This window comes from Emydura macquarii, unplaced genomic scaffold, assembly GCF_026122565.2.
Source record: "Emydura macquarii macquarii isolate MOO-44397 ecotype Brisbane River unplaced genomic scaffold, CSIRO-AGI_Emac_v2 contig_1768, whole genome shotgun sequence".
NCBI classification, from domain to species: domain Eukaryota; kingdom Metazoa; phylum Chordata; order Testudines; family Chelidae; genus Emydura; species Emydura macquarii.
In genome coordinates, this window is record NW_027131905.1 from 1,131,022 (window position 1) to 1,148,592 (window position 17,571).

General features: G+C 43.9%; 1 protein-coding gene across 2 annotated transcripts in view; it reads left to right on the forward strand.

The window, feature by feature from the left end:
* EVC (EvC ciliary complex subunit 1) overlaps nt 1–17,571 on the forward strand; it is an 82,819-nt gene that overhangs the window by 48,700 nt on the left and 16,548 nt on the right. For both annotated transcript variants that reach the window (XM_067556409.1, XM_067556411.1), the window contains exon 12: nt 6,479–6,691. In XM_067556409.1, the coding sequence (XP_067412510.1) occupies nt 6,479–6,691 (213 nt within the window). The remainder of the gene's footprint in view (nt 1–6,478; nt 6,692–17,571) is intronic.

A 17,571-nucleotide genomic window follows, 5' to 3' on the forward strand; every position in this document is an offset into this window, starting at 1 on the left:
TCCCATCCGGCAGCTTGCACTACTGCAACTACATTCAGTTTTTAAGTGCACTAGCTTGACAAGAGCTAGTGCAAATGTATCACCTGGAGCTGGCAATCACATACAGACACCCCAGCTCGAAATGTAGACATACAAATAAGTGAGCTGAGCCTCAGGGTAGGATAGAGGTATTGTTGTTTAACCTCCCTCATCAGAGGGTTGAAACTAAACAAAAAGGCTAATTCTGCAGTTCCTTGCACAGTCAATTACTCCCACGTGAGGCATTTCTCTAATGTTGGTCTGAGATATTGCCACAAACCAGTTACTATATCTAGACGCTTCCCCCAATTGCCAGTGCCCAGTTTATATGAACTACACCTCGGTGAAGTTGCAAACCATCTCCAATCTTGACGAGGACCCAGCTCCCTTCACAGGCCTTTCTTTCCCTTGTAGCCAACAACTAGAGTGACTTCTGACTCCACTTGCCTTCTCTCATCCTTCTTCGACCCAAACTTGGATAGGCTTCCAGACCAGATACTTATTTTATCTGGGTAAAATGGGTAAACAGATTAATTTCTTAAACCAACCTGTTTACCTTCTTAAATTTAAGCTTTTTTATCTTTCCCCTTCTTTATACACCAAGGTAGATGCTGTTTCTACTCTTTTGAGAGTCTCTTCTTCCCCAACACGTTTTTACCATAAACATATACCTCAGTTTGTTATATATCACTTATCAGTGGAACAAATAGAGGCATAACTAGAGTCCACTTGTTTTATTATTAAGTGCAACTATGATTAGAAAAATTGTAATATATTTCCTTCTTACCCAGAAGACCTGCTCCCTGTGTGTACTCATATCTGCTTACTTTTAATCATTAAAACACATTTTTTACTATTTTTTTGTTCTGTTAGCAATTCAGAATCTACACTGTTATAGGGGAGTGAGCTGGTTTCTGTTCTGATTTGTGCGTCATCAATAGAATTGTTAATTAAGGCCTTGTCTTTACCAAAATTGTATTGTAAAGTTAAACACATATAGTTATACCCCTATAACCTCCTGTGTGGACACTCCATTTTGGTATGAGAGGGCCTTTTTTTTCTTTGGTTCAGTGTGTGAGGTTAAACCCCCCTCACAAACTAAACTGAAACAAAAAGCCACTCTTACACCAGAATAAGAGAGCCCACATTATAGACAAGTTCCAGTTGCAGGCAAAATGCTGTTCTTGGTTACATTTGTGCCAATCCACTGAGAACAGCAATCCATCTTTCCAGTCCCCTTTTGGCTTAAAGCAACAATACTTAGTATGCATTAGTCAGCACTTGCAATCCAGTTCAATGTTTCTCAAGGGCTTTTTCTCCATTATAATCACATTCTTCACTTCACTTCACCCCAGATCAAAGTTTGTAATGTCTCTCATTGTTTTTTAATGTTGCTCTTTTTTTTTTTTTGCTGTTAGTGAAATTCCATCAGCTATCTATTTCCCTTGTTTTTCCTGTATGATTATATGTCTTCTTTGAAATTCAAATGAATCCAGCATTAATCCAAGACCATTTCACTTCTGCATTTAAATTATTATATTTATTTATGCTTGATGAATTTCTAAGGATGATTTTTGAAAAAACTTGAGATTAGCTGTCATATTACAAACATGTTCATTTAACTCTGCAATCAGCTTCTCTATTAGTGGAATCAATTTGAATAAATTGCATTAAGTAAAAGTTCTGAAAACAAAAAGATGACATTTCAAGAGATATTTGATGTCTATTCTATGAATGTTTCAGTCCAAAAAATAAGAGCTATATTGGAACCAGTAGTTTGTTTCTATTTTATAAGAGAAACTTAAACTTGCAGTGGCCCATTAAATAACAATATGCAAAGCAAATTCTCTGTTTAGAGCCAGATTCCATCATTCTTACTTACATTGAGGATTACCTTACTCTGGAAGTATTTCATTTCAGAACAAGCTTATACTCAGCTTCAGTCAAATTGGCAGAATCTGGCCCCATTAGTATTTCCACATCCAGAAACGTTTTTGCAATATAGATTCTTATATTGCCCTCATCACCATAGTACCTGAGCACCTTCTTATAGTGCACTAAGCAATGTGACTAAGGCTATGTCTACACTGACCACCTTCTCACGTGGTACAGTGCATTGAAGACAGAGCGCAGAACAGAAGCACAGAAGTCGACAGGAGTTACGCATGTTTTTTGCGTAGTTTGCGTAACTCCGGTCAACTGCTGCCAAATCTCTGAGGTAAGTGTAGACAAGCCCTAAGATGTCAGACTCTAAAGTCAGAAGGGACCAATATGATCAGCTAGCCTCACCTCCTGCACAATACAGGCCACAGAACTTCACCCACTCCTGTAATAAACCTCTAACTTATGACTGAGTTATTAATGTCCTCAAATCATGGTTTAAAGACTTTAAGATACAGAGAATCCACCAGCAAGTGAGCCCTGCCCCAGGCTACAGATGAAGGCAAAAAAATCCCAGAGGCTTTGTCAATCTGCCCTGGGGGAAAATTCCTTCCCGACCTCAAATATCAGTTAACCCTGAGCATGTGGTCAAGACTCACCCGCCAGACACCCAAGAAAGAATTCTCTGTAATAACTCAGAACCCACCCATCTAGCATCCCTTCACAGGCCATTGGCATATCTACCACTAGTAGTCAAAGATCAGTCAATTGACAAACTGGGCTGTCCCATCATACCATCCCCTCCATAAACTTATCAAGTTCAGTTTTGAAGTCAGTTAGGTTTTTTGCACTCACTGCTCCCATTGGAAGGTTATTCCAGAACTTCACTCCTCCGATAGTTAGAAACCTGCATCTGATTTCAAGTTTAAACTTCCTGATGGCCAGTTTATATCCACTAGTTCTTGTGTCCACCTTGACCCTGAACTTAAAGAATTCCTCTCCCTCCCTGGTATTTATCCTGCTGATGTATTTATAGAGAGCAGTCTTATCTCCCCTGAGCCTTCTTTTGGTTAGGCTAAACAAGCCAAGCATGTGGTTCATTCTCTCTCACTTCCCATTGCAGGGGGAAAATATGTTTGATTTGATTGTGTTATGGATTGTGTTTTGATTTTTTTTTAATGAACACACTGCTGTGCATGTACGTTAGAGAAAGCAGGTGGAAAAAGTGCACCTTGCACTTGGTGCAGATGAGTTTTGTGATTGTCCTTTGTTCCTGTGGGAGTTCATTCCAGTGTCGGATCAGCCTCTCAAAATGCTCTGTCTCCTGAGCAGAAGAGCCTGTCCCTTATAGTAGGTCTTTTGTGAAGTGGGTGCCATTACAAATTACATATTCACATACTTTCAGCAGGATCCTCAAGGTTTTGCACATACAAATCATCATTTGTCACTTAGATGTCTAAGTTCCTATTTGTGTACCGTATTTATACCCAAAGTTTTGTTCTTGGAAAAGTAAAAAAGGGAGGTCTGGTTGTGGTTGATCTGATGAAAGGTGCTACAGAAGTTCAGAATAGTAGTATTACAGTTACTGGCCAGTTTTTCAGAAGATCTCACAGTGCTTTTGTGACAAAGCGGAGATAGTCTTGGGGTTTTCTCCAAGTGCTGTAGGTGTGCCCCATGTGTTCCCCCATATGTTATCATGGATTTCAGTGATGGGTCCCGGGTGTGTGATCATTGCAGAGGCCACTAGAGGGTGGCCGGGCCTTCCCCAGCCACATGTATGCAGACCTAGACAGGACGCCCTGCCCTTCCTCTACAGGTTGCAGCAGGTGGAGACCAGGAGGGGTGACCACCTTGTCCGGGAAGAGACAAAGGACTGGGGAGGGGCAAGGGAATGGGTGGGTGGCTGGCTGGAAGAGTCCAATCCCCCGTGGGGGGCCAGGGTTGTAGGGCCCAAGAGTATGGGCTCTCCAGTTGGTCGCTGCTGTAACTTCTAATTAAGCTGCTAACGAAGTCTTTCTACGCTGTGATCCTGCTTTACAAAGTACATAAGCCATTTTGAACTAGATAAATACACACACACACACACACACACACACTTCTGACTCAGTCCACGCTGGTAATGACAATATCCATGTGAACCTGCAGGAGATACAGGCAGAATCCAGTTCCCTGAGAAATATTCAGGACATAATTCCTTTGCTCCTTAAGCAGAAAGCCATGAGATCTTCAATGACAGCAAGTGATCAAGGCCTCTGCTTTACATTTCATGCAGGGGATTTCCTCATGAGAAGCAGTGCGGTACTAGTACCATGCTGGGGCAATTCTGTCAGTACTGACCCAGGGTGCCCCTACAGAAAGCCCAGTACCACAAGGCAGTATGCTAATGGTAACTGAAAGTTTCTCATTCACATATTAACCCAGTCTGACCCTGCCTGAGAGCTAACGGAGCTGCAGTAGAAACAGGTGTGCTGCAGATTACTCTAGATACTTTTTAAATCATGTAGTCCATAGAAAAGAAATAAGAATGGTAAGAGGATTGAAAAGCTAGAAAAAACCTGATATTTATTGAGGGAAAAGATGGGTTAGAAGAGATATAATGGATATTGTTGAAATGTTAAAGGGGATTGTGAGATTAGACATGGAATCTTTTTGGGCTGATGCTACATCTCAGGATTTGGAGACCTGAACTTTAGAATAAAGAAACAGCAGCAGAGGAGAGAATTTAAACATGCTATTTTGCATAGAGATTAAGCTAAAACAGGTTCAGAACTAGATGAGTAATTAGGAAGGTGCAAATCCTGCCTCTACCTGCAAAAGCGAGAAGGGAGCTTGTGGAACTGCACAAGTTGGGGGTGGAGAGCCAAGTTTCGGGACAGTGAAGCATGGAGTCCACCTGAATGGAAGATTCTCTGTGCACTGATATACATGGACAGGCCAGAAAATCCACTGCTGTTTGTATCCTCCCTATCTTTGCCCTCAGTCCTGGGCAGGTGGGAGTGTGCAAGGCCTGCAGAGACTACTTCAGCCATTAGGCTGTAAAAGCAGCAGCTGAGCAACTCTGCTTCTGCTCCACAGAATGGGGCGGAGGAATTCTTTCCCCTTCAGGTGTTCCCCAATACCCAGTCTAGTTACTCGGGCTGGGGAAAGGTCTTCCCATATGCTCATCAGAACAAGACCCCTTTGTGTGGTGGAAACCCCTTCCCCAAACTGAGGAGGATAGAGAAGAAACTCCATGTATCTCGTGGAGAGAGCAGATAGCTCTTCCCCCACCCTCATCCCCTCTGTGGGTGTTTTCATGGAAGGAGATGTTCTGGACTAAACATTCTTACGTTCAGTAATATAACACCACCAGTCATTGCATATTTAGACTTATTCATTTGTCCCTGTAGTACCACATTCATTTTAGATCATTTTACCTTTTTAAAATTGTTGTACTGATTGTTAGCAATGGGCCAAAACCAGAAGGGGAGGAAGGAAAATGGTACCAGAAATGTTCTAGTTGATCATTGTATCCGTGACAGCAATTCTGTGTTCCTTACTTTCTGATGCCCAATTTGAGACATCTGGGGCCCAACTTGCTAAAGTGCTGAGCACTCACAATTGAATGAAGTCAATGGGAACTGTGCTCTGAATATATAAAGTGCTATAAAAATGCTAACTATTCTGAAAAACCAGCCCCAAGACGTCTCAAATTGAATGGTTATTGGACACTCTGGCATTGATCTCTATGCCTTTAGTTTCCCATCTATAAAATGCCTTAGTTTCCCACCTTCTCACTGGGTTGTTGTGAAGATAAACTCACTAATGTTTATGAAACATGCAGATGTTGTGATGAGTGCCATAAAAGAGCGCATGAGAAAAATTAATAATTCTGTATTTAGTGTACAATTTGGACAGTATGCAGTAGATAAGGCATGGAGCCACACATATGGTTCAAAAGCAATAAGGGGAATGACTGAATGCTTGGTAATGGAATATGGAGTCTGTTATATCTAGATGTCCAAGTTTAGATCCAGGCTGGTGACCTCTGATGGCTGTTTGGCCAGATTATATAGAATGAACTGGTACGCAGTTCAGTTCATAGAAGTCCACCTCAGAAAAACCTGTATCTGGCACACATCCAGTTTTCTCACTGAGGCCATGGATCAAATGGGTACAGAGAATGAATTCCCCTCTGAGTCATAAGTTAGTTCATTGGGTTGATGCATGTAGCTTGCGTAACTCCGGTCGACTGCCACTGAATTTTACGGTAAGTGTAGAGCAGGCCTAAGACATTGGAGAACAATTCAGGAGGAGGATCTGAGAGTTACTAATAATAAAGGGGAAGTATTTCCTAAAGAGGTCTGAGAGGAGGGAGTGAGATAAGGTTAGTTTTCAAGGAGAGAGAGAGAGGAATGTATGACAACCGGCAGCTTGATGGAAGCAGCAAAATAGAAGTCACAAAACCCAAAATTGGGAATATGAAATGAAGGGCTGTGTAAAGCAGGAGGTTTGGATTGCAAAGAGAGAGCAGGAAAAAGTGGAGGAGGGAATGATGCGTAAGCAATGACATCAATGAATTTGTCTCTCTGTTTGTTAGGAACTGTGTTCTGGAACCTCCCGTGCTTTAGATGAGTTGATTAAAGAGTTATTTCTTCAGACTCTTCCTACCAAGACTGGTCTGCCTTTAAGAGACTGTGAACTTCTGAAAGAAGAATGGCAGGAGAATTTGATCCTTCAGTTAGAGAAATGGGACAGCTATAGACAAAAGCAGTGGAAACTCTTCCAAGAACAACTGCAACAAGAAAAACAGGTATAGGATTCAAAAATTGTGGCAGATATCAACATTCTCAAGCCACAAACCATTTCATACTTACAGTTTATTACAACTAATTTTGCAATGGTCTCAGTTTAACCACCTGTTTTGGCTTTCACTTTGTGCTGTCCTTTTAAAATATATTAATGGTCCTGCTTGATTATATAGTACCTCTTGATATAATTTACATATGCACTAGTCATGCAATACTCCTTTGCAGTGATCTCTTCAGCTGATTAAATATCCAGTGAAATTATTTTCTCAAGTTAGATAAAACTTAAGTAAGGTAATGATTGATTTGCTAATTGCTACCAACTGCCATAACTGCCAGAAACTGTTCTCCCCAATCATTTTTATGGGTTCTTCCATGAAAAGTGATATTTGAAACCATATTAGGCATCCTACTAAAGCTAGTTCTGTGATTTACCATACACTGGTTTTACATTCATATAGAAAACTTACGAATATAAAAAGCTTAAACAAGAAATAATGGAAATTCTTAAGTATGCTTCACCTGCCTTTTCCTTGGTTTTGAGTTTTTCCATGGGCATCTCCTGTGGTGATTTTATCTTTCCTTTCATTGGAGAGTAGAACGTGTAGCTAGCTTGTAATTTCAGCTGTTCTGAAAAATAGTTATTTTAGTCCCTCATTCTGTTTCTGTGTTGCACAAACATTTGGAACACCAAAAAGTTAAAATACACTAAAAAGTTAAGTACATGCTTAAGCATTTGCAGGGCTGGAGCCTAAATTAGCTTTTGAGTGGTGGAAGCTGAAATGCTAGAGGAAGGGTAGTGACTCACGAGAGAACACCTGACTTCAAAACTTTACATCTTTGCCAGTGGCTAAGTCTACTTAACAGGAATCATATGCAATTCCTGTATTTCCCTGCCACTTTTCTGAGTTTACAAAAATGGCTTTACCCCCTGATTATATGTTGGAGAAAGTCTCTTTTTAAAAATACGTATAAAGCCAGTACTGAACTGCACTCCATTTGGCAGAAAGACCTAGTCTTTTGAAGCTTTTGAAAGGGTCATTTCAGCTCTTTGAATAAAAGGTAATCTCGTTCTGGGTGACATGCATATTTGAAGTCAATGAAGCAGCAAAGTAATTTGGGTCTAATCCAAACTCCGGTGAACGCAATGACAGCCTTTCCATTGATTTCAGGAAGTTTTGGATTAGGCCCACAATGAACAGAAAGAGAGGTGAGAGTTTGAACTCAGGGACTGAGATTTCATGAGCCAGATCTCCCTCCAGTTGGATGGATTCCAGCCAAAGGAGGGTTGCGACATAAAAGTGACATCAAACAGCTGTGTGTGGTCAGGGGAAGCAAACGTTTGAAAGTGGTGGCCACAAATGGGAAATCAAGACAAGGTGGCATTTTAGCCAGGAATAAGTGAGAGGGCAGGGAAATCCAGAATTGTAAGTGGGAAAGGAAAGAAGAAAGGAAATTAGAAAATGGAGCAAAGAAGGAAGCAGAGAAGAGCTACAAGGGAAAAGCAAAGAAAGTAGTTGAGAAAGAAATAGTCTCAAATCCTTTCAAAATGATGCCAATTAGGCATCCACAAATGCTAATACCACTGCATTCATTGGCTAGTGAGCTAAGAGGATAGTTCCACTAGCTCATCTTCTAAAAGTCTGAAATTAGCTAGTGACAAAATATATTGAGATCTCAAGCTTGCTCTCCAAACTTCCTGATTTCAAAGTTATTTATATTTATCCTCAGTAACTTAGGAGCCTCCAGCACATCTTCAAAATAACTGAATCTGTGTGGAGCACTGAAGTTTTGCATGATGAAGAGTGCATTACGTATCCTGCTCAGTAGGGTTAATGCAGCTAGATAACAGCTCTTTAGACAGCATTATATAGGACAGAACTCAGCAGCCATTCAGGTCAATCCTGAGCATGTATTCCTAATTTAAATGAGACAGTTGATTAATTTTGTAGTGCATCACAACATTCATAATGGGATGGCTGAATAAAGCAGGGGTTCTCAAACTGGGGGTCATGACCCTCAGGGTCACAAGGTTATTATGGGGGGGCGCGAGCTGTCAGCCCCGTGCATGCCGGTAAGGATAGCATGGCATGGGGGGGAGGGGTCATCACTTTTGTGGGGGGCTAGTCACAGTCTGAAATATTTTCAAAGGGGATCCCAGCAAAAAATGTTTGAGAACCCCCTGAAGTAAAGGATAATGCTTCGCATATTCGTTTTTAAAAAGAATAAAGGGTTTAGCGGACAATTATGTTAATTATCATAGAATGATAAGACAGAAATATCTGTTATAATAGAATTATCACAGCCCTCTCTAAAGCACCATAAATACTGTACACGGCATTTTTCAACGTAACACTTTCTATGCAACAGCTTTCATGAGGGCCTCTTTGAAACCGTGGAACAAATCTCCACAGGAACTAAGGACTTGTCTACATTGGGAAATAGATAGGCAGAAATATGCCAGTCTAATTATACTGTTATAGCTATGCCAGATATCTTTTTTTCAAGATTTAGAGTGTCTTTTTTCTTCGTTTATTTTATTTGTCTTTGGAAGTGGTTTAAAACAAATTTAAAAAAAAGGCACTCTGTATCCCAAAACAGAGCTGCTTCTTCGAGTGATTGCTCATGTCCATTCCACTATAGGTGAGTGCATGCCTCCGTGCACAGTTCTCAGAACTTTTTTCCCCTTAGCAGATCCCGTGGGGCCGGCTCTGGTGCTCCCTGGAGTCCTACGTTAATGCTGCGGTATATGAGGCACTGCCAGCCCTACGCCCCCTCAGTTCCTTCTTTCCGCCCATGATGGTTGCTGGAACTAGCCTTGCTCTCAGCAAGTTCTATTCCCCTTCTTTGAACTGTTTGTTTTTCTAAGTAGTTTAGTTAGTTTTAAGTAGTTGTTAAGTGATTGTTAAGTGTAGTTAGATAAGCAAGTCCCTGCAGGAACTTAGAGTGGCTAGGCTATGCCCCGGTCACCGGGATTCAAGCCGTGTGCCTCCTTCAGGAAGGCCTTCCCACTCAGCGACCCCCACGATCGGTGCCTTAAGTCCTTGGGGGAAGTGCACAGAAAAGATAAGTGCAAGATCTGCAGGGCTTTTAAACCGAGGACTCAGAAGGACCGAGAGATCTGGTTAAAAGCCCTGCTCATGGAAGCAGCGCTCCGCCCGGCGTCTGAGCCGGCCCACTCCACCTCAGCACCAAGTGTGACCTCGGTGCAGAGTGCACCGCCGGCACCAGCCTCGACTTGGCACCGAGTAACATCACCAGTGCCGAAGAGGAAGAAGCAGCACGTGGAGTGCGGATACTCCCCTGCTCCGTTGGTATGGGCAGGGTCGAGTGCAGAGATGCACCGAACCCGACGCATTGAGTCTTCTCCGGTGCCTGCATCTCCGTGCAGGGAGCCTCCCCTGACTCCTGGGAGTGGGAGAGTGCCCCTGCCGTCGACACCGGAAGCTTTTCAGGCGCCAAGAGCCTGGTTGGCCTTGCCTATGCCACCTCTGCCCCCCCTTCCGCCGAGGGAGAAGGGGCCGATGTCCCGGGGCAAACCCGCGTTGGGTCCCCCCAAAGGGCAGTGGAGATCCCCGGTACAGGGAGGAAGATCTCTCACCGGACGGCCACCGGGGGTAGAGCAAGGACGCTCCCCCAGCAGTCGCTCCAGGTCAGCGTCGTCGAGCTGGCCTGCTTCGACTCAGGACGAGGAGTCTCCCTCTTGGCGCCGACGTCAGTCCCTGGCACCGGAGGCAGCACATGCGAAGAGGTGGCACCCGTCGAGGTCTTCCAGGCGGGGCTCGGTCTGGGGCGTGTACAGGCCCAGGGAGCGAAGCATGGTCCTGGTGTCCTTCAGACCGTGCAGCTTTGCATCGGTCTGGTCGGAGAATAGGGTCAACCCATCAAAGGGGAGGTCCTGAATCGATTGCTGTACTTCCTGGGACAGGCCCGAGGACTGCAGCCATGAGCACCTTCTCATGGAAATGGTGGAGGCTATGGCCCTAACCGCTGAGTCAGCAGCATCACTGGACATCTGGAGCGCTGCCCTAGCCACCGTGATTCCTTCGTCCATTATGGTGATAAAGTCTGCAGCCTGGTCCTGGGGCAGGGCCTCAGTGAACCACCTGAGGGAGTCCCACAAGTTAAAATTTTATCTACCCAGGAGGGCCTGATGGTTGGCAATCCTGAACTGCAATGGAATAAATATTTCTCCCAAACAAATCCAGCCTTTTGTTGTCTTTGTTCTTGTTAGTGGAACCTGGCTGACTTTGCCTGTACCACTGGTTGGCCGCATCTACCACCAGGGTTCGCGGGGCCAGGTGAGTGAACAGATACTAGAACCCTTCAGCCGGGACATAATACTTTTTCTCAGCCATCTTTGACATAGGGGTGACTGAGGAAGGGGTTTGCCACAGGGCCTTTACAATTTTAAGGACCCTTTCATGGACTGGTAGGGCCACTCTCACTGGGGCAGCTGCCGCCAACACATTGAAGAGGCTATCATCGGCCTCTTCTAACTCCTTCACCTCCAGCCCCAAGTTAGATGCCACCCTCTTGAGCAGCTCCTGGTGCGCCCTGAAATCTTCCATTAGCACCATGTGGTCCCGGGAGACTGCCTCATCTGGTGAGGAGGAAGAGGACTGCCGAGGCGCGTCCTGTGGGTGCTCCCCCTCCTGATAAAGAGTTGCACCTGTAGAGGGTCCCTTCATGGGGTCCGACTCCTTGTCCATCCTGTCATCAGGGGTGCTTCCTGCTGCCAAGCAGGACTTGTTGGACCTGCGCTGAGCAGGCTCTCTCTCCCTCCGTCAGCCACAGAGCCTCCAGGCCGTGAGGTGCTGGGAGTCCAGGTCCGGGTGCAACAGGCGACCATGGTCCTGGGAGAGAAGGTCGTGCCATCTTGGGAGCTCCAGGGGCGGGGTGATCGAAAGGTCCAGCAGCATGTTGAATCAGTGCTGTCTCGGCCAGGCTGGAGCGATGAGTATAATGTCCACCCTGGCGAGAGAAGACATGGGATTTGGCAGAGCGGTGCTGAGGGCAGCTCACCGGTAACTTCTACCCACCTCTGAGGTATTGCTTGTTAGTCACCTATAGTGGAATAGATATGAGCAATCACTCAAAGAAGAAAACTAGGTTACTTACCAGTAACTGATGTTCTTCGAGATGTGTTGCTCATGTCCATTCCACAACTCACCCCCCATCCCCACTGCCGGAGTTGGCAGAAAGAAGGGACTGAAGAGGCATAGGGCCGGCAGTGCCTTATATACTGCGGCATGTGCGCGGGACTCCAGGGGGCACCAGAGCCGGCCCTACAGGATCTGCTAAGGGGAAAAACATTCCAGGAACTGTGCATGGAGGTGTGGAATGGACATGAGCAACACATCTCGAAGAACATCAGTTACTGGTAAGTAACCTAGTTATCCACACAGGTAGGTGTACAGCATAGTTGTAGCAGTATAATTATATTAGGATAGCTGTGCTGGTAAATTTCCCTAAGGGCCATCAAAGATCTCACCATGTTCCATTCCAAGTGTAAGGTGCACATCTTCAACCTGGCTTCTCTGATATACACACTGCAGTGTGCACATTTAAAAAAAACAGACAAAACCCTACCAAAACAAACATTCCACTGAACACACAGTTCTTCCCTAGGGGTGAAAATGAGAGAATGAACCCCACGAGAAATGTTAGTCATGTCACTTAAAGCCCTGCTGGAAGGTGCTCAACTACTACAGTGCTGAGGACAGTATAGGAACCAATGTACAATAGAATTTACATACATTTTAATTTCCAAGGCATAATTATGTAGGGCACACAGTTTTCATCTGCTTTTTGAAAAATGTATTTAACTAAGAGTAATATGCTCAGCTATTCTACATAATTCTTTAGCCTCTTCATTAGTTCTTCAGTAGTTTTCCCAAGTGAGTTGCCGCTTTCTTACCAAGGTGATTCAAGATGCCTTTGACATTTAGTGGATTGTATTTCTTTTGAGTGTATTTCTCTTTGCACTCAGCGATTTAGAGCACATCTGGGATGGGAGTCCCTTTAGAAAAAGTTCTTTTTATTTCATAGCTTTGTGGGGGGTTTTAAGAGACGTTATGGTAGTTTAATTTTGCCCTGCAAGCCAGAGGGCACAACAGATGCAAATGGGAATAAATAAAGAATGAAAATAAATGCTGAGCAATTTACATTATAGCCCCCTAGCTCACAACTGGGAGGAAATAAAGTTAAGGTCTGTGCACTGGTTATACACAGCAGGATGCTGGGTTTGGTTAACTTTGTTACTTGGCATTCAGTATGCATCACACACACCATCTACAGGCTGGGAGAGCAACATTTCTTCCCTGTGGTATTCCTAAAAGCATAGATGCTAAAAATGTCAGCATGCTCTCTCCTTTTTAAATTCCAGAGTAAAACAAAGATTGGGGGGGAGGAGAGAGAGAGAGAAAACACATAGCTGTGTTCAATTTGCCGTTGTATCTCAGGGTAACTCACAAATTGTATGGTTATGGTTACATAGCAGAGAGCTACTCCACTCTCCGTGGGCTGAGTGCAGTGCCCACTGTTAGCGATCATATAATCGGCCTGTTGCCAAGAAACAAAGCTGCAGCAAAATGCACAGAGACACAGGAGGGCGAAGGGCTTCCGTCAGTTAGCCTTCCAGATCCTTAGTTTGACTCCCACAAAGGTTAGTCAGAGTCTGCTCACACAATCAGTTTTGACATATCATGTGCTTCTTATCTCCGTCTCTGAATGTGAGTCTGGTTGAGGCTCATTATTTCACGGTGATTGGAATGGCTCTTCTTTTCAGGTAGTCTAGCCTGCCTTTTAGTTACATTCCTCTCCAACCTTAATACTCCCACTTCAATTATCATTCCTGTATTGGTAGTGGACTGTAGTGGTTAGAAGGGAATGAGGAATCACAGCTTTAAGTTCCAGTCCAGCTGCTGAATCTTTAACACAGACCAAGTCACCTAACCCTCCCAGTGAACCTCAGTTTACCCATCTATAAGCTGGGCACAATACTAACCTATTGGTGAGATTTTAATAGTATTTAGGGCCATATCGCACCACTTAGACACAGTCATGCACTGAAGGGGAAGTGCTGTAACATGCTGCCTTAGGAGAGTTAAGGGAAGGATTATGTTTCAGGAGCATACAATCCCTCCCCACGCATCCTGGTGCACAGGGGGATGGTACAGGCTGCATGAGCCTTTCTGATAGTCCCGCCTTCTCCTCTCAGTGCTCCCCGCCCCCCCATTTGCAGGCTGGTACGAGGGATACCCAGGGACAATACGCAGGTGGTGGAAATTAGAGATGCCACTGGGCATCTCTAACCTGTGTTGGGGCTCAAGGTCACACAGCTCTACCCTGAGAGTGGGGGAGCTGTAACCAGCTGTAAGTGTGAACACCTTACACAGCTCCATAAGAGCCTGGTGCAGCTGTGGAAGATCAGTGCAGCAGAGAATCCAGTCTTCTCTCTGTGTTTCCCCTTTCAGTTTGCCTGACAAACACTTATCTGACTAGGGCCCAGATTCTCTCGAGTTTGAATCTCGTTGCGCCACATCAGTGGTGCAAAGCAACTCTGCAGCAGGGTATGTAAGGGGAGACCCTCTGTAGGCACAGAGCCAGCAGGTTGGCCAGGAGAAAGGGGACATGGCTAGGGCTCCCTAGTCTCCAGCAAGGCCCAGCTTTTGTCTTGGCCATTGGCATAATTTAAAGAAGCCTTCATGTCGCTCTGGCCTGTGGCCAGAGGCTGGACCAGACCAACGCAGGGGTGATCTAGGATAGGAGTGCAAGAGAGGCATAAAGCTACCTTTGTGCACATGCCCTCTCTCAACAGTGTATTCCTCTCTCATGACCAAGGATCTGGGCTTACGTGACTAGTTCTTTATGCAAGGGTTTATGTCTGCAAAGGTTTTCATTGAGAGGGAACTTTTAGACATAGAAAGAGATTATTCCGTTTATTAATGGTCCTTTTTTTCCAAGGAGTCATGACAGGTACCTTTATCCTTATTTATGCTGAGATCTTGTGCTAGATGTTCTCTCAGAGAAAAGTATGACTCACTCTCATTTTCTCTAAAGGGAAGCTTACTTAGCCTCATACACATTGTTGGTGCTTAACAAATAATAAATAGCAATGAATAGATTTCCCTTCTTTGTGATCAGTTGAGTCACTCGGTTTGTTTACAGCCTGTCTGGAATGGACAAATTTAGCTTTTTGTTTGACAGCAAAAATAATATAGAAAGTCTCTCCTGTATTAATTTAATCCGCAAAATATTAAAGACTAAACTGGCAGACACATAAAAACAACTTCTCTATCAATGGCCAGGTATCCAAAAACCAGTGGCAAGAGAGCAGCCACTGGCTGCCCATCTCTGAAAATCCCCTTCTGAAAATGGAAAGGTCTGCTCGGTTCTTCTCATCTCATGAGAACCACTCACAGAGAGAGAAAGAGAGCACAGTACACAGCAGAGTGCAGGATCTTTAGTAACAAAAGGGTTTTCTAGCAATACGCAGTTAGGTAGGAAACATTTGGTAGCCATATCACAACTAAGGTGCAATCCAGACCAGTAAGGGTTTGTGTCACCCCCGGCTCTAAAAGGCTGGCTGCTTTAACTGTTCTGCTGCTGTGGCTCAGAGCCTGGACATCAGCTGCCAGCAGACAAGTGTGCACCATCCTGAGTGTTTTTTTGTGCTGATTCAATGTGTCGAACCCAGGAGCCTGCCTACAACACAGCAACCCTACTCTGGTTTCCACCAACTTTGGCTACACCTGGCAAGATGACCCCAACAGCCCTAGTCCCGAATTTTCCCCAAACAGTATGGTATGCAATGTCCAGATCTTTTCCTGGACCATTCAGAGGAATAATAAGATTTGTCTGCCCTTTTAAAGAGATAATACCAAGCAGCTTGCCACATTAACTGGAGTTAATTACTTCCATTCAAACACAGCACTGGGTTGATTTAGACTAAAAGTAAACCAAGTTCATTAACAAAAGGACATAGGTTATGTGATGCAAAGTGAAAGAAATAAAGTTAGAGAGAGTTACAAACAACAAAAGTAAAAATATACTTTCTAATAGCTAATATTTAACTCAACAAGCTACAGCCTTGGTTCATGGTAGATTTCTTATCAATCCTTTGTTCCTGGACACTTCATCCCGTTTGGTTTAAGGACCCATCTTTCTCACTTTACAAGAGCTCTGGGCCCTTGTGTCTGTCCAGTGATAGATGCCAGGATGGCTTAGTCTCTTTCCTTAAAACTTCCCAAACTCACTGTTTTATTCCCAGACTCAGGATGACCTCATGCTGTTCTTCCCTTCTCGTGAACTTCCCATCCTTCTGCTAATTCATATGTAAATGGAGCTTCCATTGCTTTTGGAGACAGGTAGATAGCTGCCTTCCCTGCTATCTGGGAGAAAATTGGTTTCTCTCTGCATTTGGGCACAGACTTTATAGTCTAATATAATTAATTATCCGTATTTCCTCATATAGTATCAATACATATATGTCACAATTATATCAATCACCCGTGTGTCATTAGCTTTCAGAAAAGACCTCACTTGATGCACTTTTATAATACAGTCATTTTTTTGAAGTTTATAGACCCCCTCAAAAGGCAGTCCCCCACACTTGCAAGGTGGATGGCTTTGTTTCCATTTTATGTAAATGTGCCTTCATTATCTGTGCCCAAGGACTAGCAAATATACATTTCTTTGTCTAGGGCAGACTGGGCTTACGCACTGCTTGCCAAACATTTCAGGAACATAATTCTAGCACATACTCGTAATTCTTTTTCATACCCTGTATTTACACCATGAAAAAATGTTAATGATCAGGGAGTTGTTAGTTTTTAAGTAAGATACAGGACAACATTTAGCTACAGATTATGGCAACAGTGTGTTACGTGTAGTGAGTATGTCAGTTCTGATTCAAGCTGCCGATAAAGAGTAGTGAAGACAGGTGTGTCTTTGTGTCACAGCCTTGTCCATGAACAGAATAACCCAAAGGGAGATATTGGTACAGTTATTTTATCATTACAGGCATTTAGTTGGCACCTATCTCTGTGATTTCAGAGGGCTTTATAAAGCTTAATTTGACACCTGCAGCTAGCAGCCGTACCAGCCAGCTACAAATCCAGGATTTCCTCATTTTGGATGTCCTGGTCAAATAGGTGCATCTTGCAACCCTTCCTAAAAGTGGCAAGGTGGGCTCAATAATGTCCACAAGGAGTGAACATCAGATAGAAAGACCCAATACCAAGCTTTACCATCAGTACCTGCAAGCGTCTCACCTTGTCCATCTAGTTCTAGGGTTCAATTCTCTGCTGGGGTTAATGGGCTCAGCGCTCTCAATTTAAGTGGTGCTTTGTCCACTTACTCAAGCTGAAAATGTGATCCCTCATATTCTGGATGAGCACAGATCCCAAAAGGGATGGGAGGCAGTTCTTGAGGTAGCCTGAGAGCTATATTTGAAGTTCATTTCAAGTTCTATATATGCCAACTAGTGCTTTGAATTTCACCCCACAGTCATTTGGTTCCAGTGCACCCTAAATATAATGCTTCAGCCTACAGTAACAGAAGAGTTTAGGGCTTAAGTTCCCATATTGTTATGGTTGTTATTGGTTAAATGCAGGCAGTATGCTTAGAACAGCACAAGACAAAGTAAAATCCCTGCCCCAAAATGTTTACAGTCTAAAAGACAGATATAATGAGCAAACAAACTGCACTGAGAGAGTCATGGGAGGAAAGCTGATTTAAATTTTATTTCACAGATGGGTAAATTGAGACACCAGCAGATTAAACTCCTTGTCCAAAGCAGCACAGTGGGTGAGTGGTAAAGTCATAAATTAAATCCATAAATCCAGACCCCACTCTCCTTTTCTAACCACTAGACAACTCT